Genomic DNA, 2,972 nt, shown 5'->3' with positions numbered 1-2,972 from the left:
ACAGTGGTTCTCCCCATCTGTATTCCTGTTCATCGGCAGCAGCCATATATGTAACTTTTCCCCTAAAGAAAAATAGAGTTGGAGCAGGTGGTTTACATCCATACCCGGTCTGGCTCAGAACGAAAGCACCCCTACCCGGCCGGCCGGCCGGCGAGCCCCACCGCCACCGGCGTTGCGCGCCTTTGCTACCCCTATATATATATATTACTCCTAGGTCTCTCTCGAGACATGCACCCCTGCTTACTTAACACCCCAGCTGCAGCTGGTGCCTTGCCCTGTGGTCCTCGCTCCTTGTCCTTGATCCACTTCTCCTGCAGCTCCTCCTCGCCCAGCCAGCACACCACACCCACACCGTCCCGTCTCCTCTCCCCAGCCTTCTCTCCCTCTCTTTCTCCGTCCTTGGCCCTCTCCAGATAGCCTCACGCTTGACAAGGAGAGAGAAAGGTGTAGCAGCAGCCAGCAGCTGATCCGGCCGGGAGCGCAGGCAAAGGATGGAGCAATATGACGGGCTCTTTCCTGCCGCCTACGTGGACTCCTCCTCGTCCCTCCTGGTGCCCAACGGTGCGTACTCGTACATTCTCTTTCTCTCATCTGTAGGCTGTAGCTAGTTCGTCTCTGCAAATGCAACTGCAGCTCATCATCACCAGTACCAGCCTACCTGCTACCTGCAGGTACATGCACCTGCTGCATGCATGGCAATTGATGTATTCTGTGCGGTGTGCAGGCACGGCGCAGGGGGAGAGGCCGAGAGCGCGGCGCAGGAGGCGTCGAGCAGCGAGGTGCGGCGGCGGCGGCGGCGACGGCGAGCTGGACGGGGGAGGGGACCCCAAGAAGCGGCGGCTGAGCGACGAGCAGGTGGAGATGCTGGAGCTGAGCTTCCGGGAGGAGCGGAAGCTGGAGACCGGCCGGAAGGTGCATCTGGCCGCCGAGCTCGGGCTCGACCCCAAGCAGGTCGCCGTCTGGTTCCAGAACCGCCGCGCCCGCCACAAGAGCAAGCTGCTCGAGGAGGAGTTCGCCAAGCTCAAGCAGGCACACGACGCCGCCATCCTCCGCAAATGCCACCTTGAGAACGAGGTACCTGCCCCCACCACACATGCATGTCCTCCTCCTACCTCTTTTAAGTTTTAATTGTCTGAGCTTGTATGCTCGTCTGTTCATGTCCATGGGTTGACGGTGTTGCAGTATATACTGAGCATTTCGTGGGTACATGCATGCATGGCTGGCAGGTGATGAGGCTGAAAGAGAGGCTGGTGCTCGCCGAGGAGGAGCTGACGCGTTTCAGATCCACGGGGAGCCACGCGGTCTCCGGTGACGGTGCAGACGTCATGGGCCGTGCCGTCTGCAGCGGGAGCCCGAGCTCATCGTTCTCGACAGGCACCTGCCAGCAGCCGGGCGTCGACGTCGGCGGCGGCGATCACCTGGGGGACGACGACCTGTACTACGTTCCTGACTATGCCTACGCCGACAACAGCGTGGTCGAGTGGTTTAGCCTGTATGGACTGATGTAAGCAGCGAAGCGGTCAGTGATCGATGGTATGCCATCGGCAGATTAATTCTAGCTAAGCTAGCTACTCATCATAGTGTGTCATCGCTGTTCTGAATTGCTGATTTTCTAAGTGCGCGTGCTTAATCATATGTACATAAATCAAGATGTTAATTAGTGGCAAAATATAGCCAGCTAGCAGCAACTAGTACTTGAATTCAGATGTGCGTTACTTCTGCGTGCTACCCACATTGGAATATTTTCTTCTTGACTACTATAGTCTTTCGTGAGCTGATGGGCAAGTACTATGCATGTGCTACCTGACAAACACATCCTTGCTACGTGGGAAGGTAACATTTGAACAGCAGAGATATATATCCAAATAATATACAATTTCGAGGTTCAGGTCGAACGGAATTCATATAGTCTAGGGTCAAGTGGATGTAAACTTTTGCCATACCATACCCGGTGAAAATCTTCTTTCTCATCACACCTATGTTTTTTTTTCCTTTTTCACCTTTAATTTATTCTTCATAAATACTTTCTTCGGTCCAAATTGTAAATCATTTCGGTTTTTCTAGATGTATAGCTTGTATTAGAGTTACTAAGATTATTTTGGTGTAATTACTAGGTAGAATTGGTTTAACTAATTTTTTTGACAAATGGTTTAACTAAAAATTTAGGTGTGAAGAAGGAATATTTCACCCGATTCTTGCAACACATTTAATCTAGGTGTGAAACTAAACAACCGAATGTTTTTCACTCGGGTAGAAATCCAAATATAATAAACTATCACGGACTAATGTGATCATCTGGAAATCACTATTCTACTCATATTGATGTGCAATTACTTTTGCTGCTTTAGTTTGATCCCCTACAACTTCAAAGTTCACTTGACCAATTGACCTCAACACCATCCATCCCAAAATATGTGCATTTCTTTCTATGTACATGGACAAGGCATCCCAAATCGAGTACATCTATAAATGACATATGTGCATTGCACTATAATTAAGTTCTCAGAAAAGTTTGTGTCATATGCCTTTTCCGGTTATCTCCACACAATCAAATATAATGCATCATCTTCCTAGTATCTTTGATAAGTAGGGGCTTCTCAACTCCTTGGTCCTCCCCGTGATTCCTATCCTTAAGACTGAATAAGCAAGAAAGAAGAGATGTCAATAATATAAGAAATTGCATCATTAGCAGTTAGCACTTCTGTTGGCTCCCTCGTGATGAAATTACAATGTGCCTGTGACAGTCCACGGAGATGTATTATTTTACTAACTTTATGCGCTGATTAATGAATGAGGTCATACTTGTCAACACAAATTATACCAAAGCTACCGGTGCAGGCAAGGGAGTATGAACTTGGCTTTAGAACCATTTTCATAATGTTATATTTTACCTTTTGAAAAAAAAAATTCTCAATTCTATGATGGCAACGTACAATTCACATTGACTCTAAAAGGTCAAAGCCCAATTTTAG

At 48.5% G+C, this 2,972-nt stretch overlaps 1 protein-coding gene across 1 annotated transcript; it reads left to right on the top strand.

Moving 5' to 3' along the window:
* Window positions 1-251: 251 nt before the first annotated feature.
* On the top strand, window positions 252-1,706 carry LOC136547067 (homeobox-leucine zipper protein HOX14). The gene is made up of 3 exons (XM_066539036.1): window positions 252-561; window positions 725-1,074; window positions 1,227-1,706. Exons 1-3 carry the CDS (start codon window positions 492-494, stop codon window positions 1,506-1,508), a joined length of 702 nt encoding a protein of 233 aa, XP_066395133.1. The 5' UTR covers window positions 252-491; the 3' UTR covers window positions 1,509-1,706.
* Window positions 1,707-2,972: the final 1,266 nt, after the last annotated feature.

The sequence above is a fragment of the Miscanthus floridulus genome, chromosome 3 (assembly GCF_019320115.1).
Source record: "Miscanthus floridulus cultivar M001 chromosome 3, ASM1932011v1, whole genome shotgun sequence".
In the NCBI taxonomy this organism is placed as follows: domain Eukaryota; kingdom Viridiplantae; phylum Streptophyta; class Magnoliopsida; order Poales; family Poaceae; genus Miscanthus; species Miscanthus floridulus.
The sequence above is the reverse complement of the archived record's forward strand: the minus strand, read 5'-3'. Positions and strand labels throughout refer to the sequence as shown.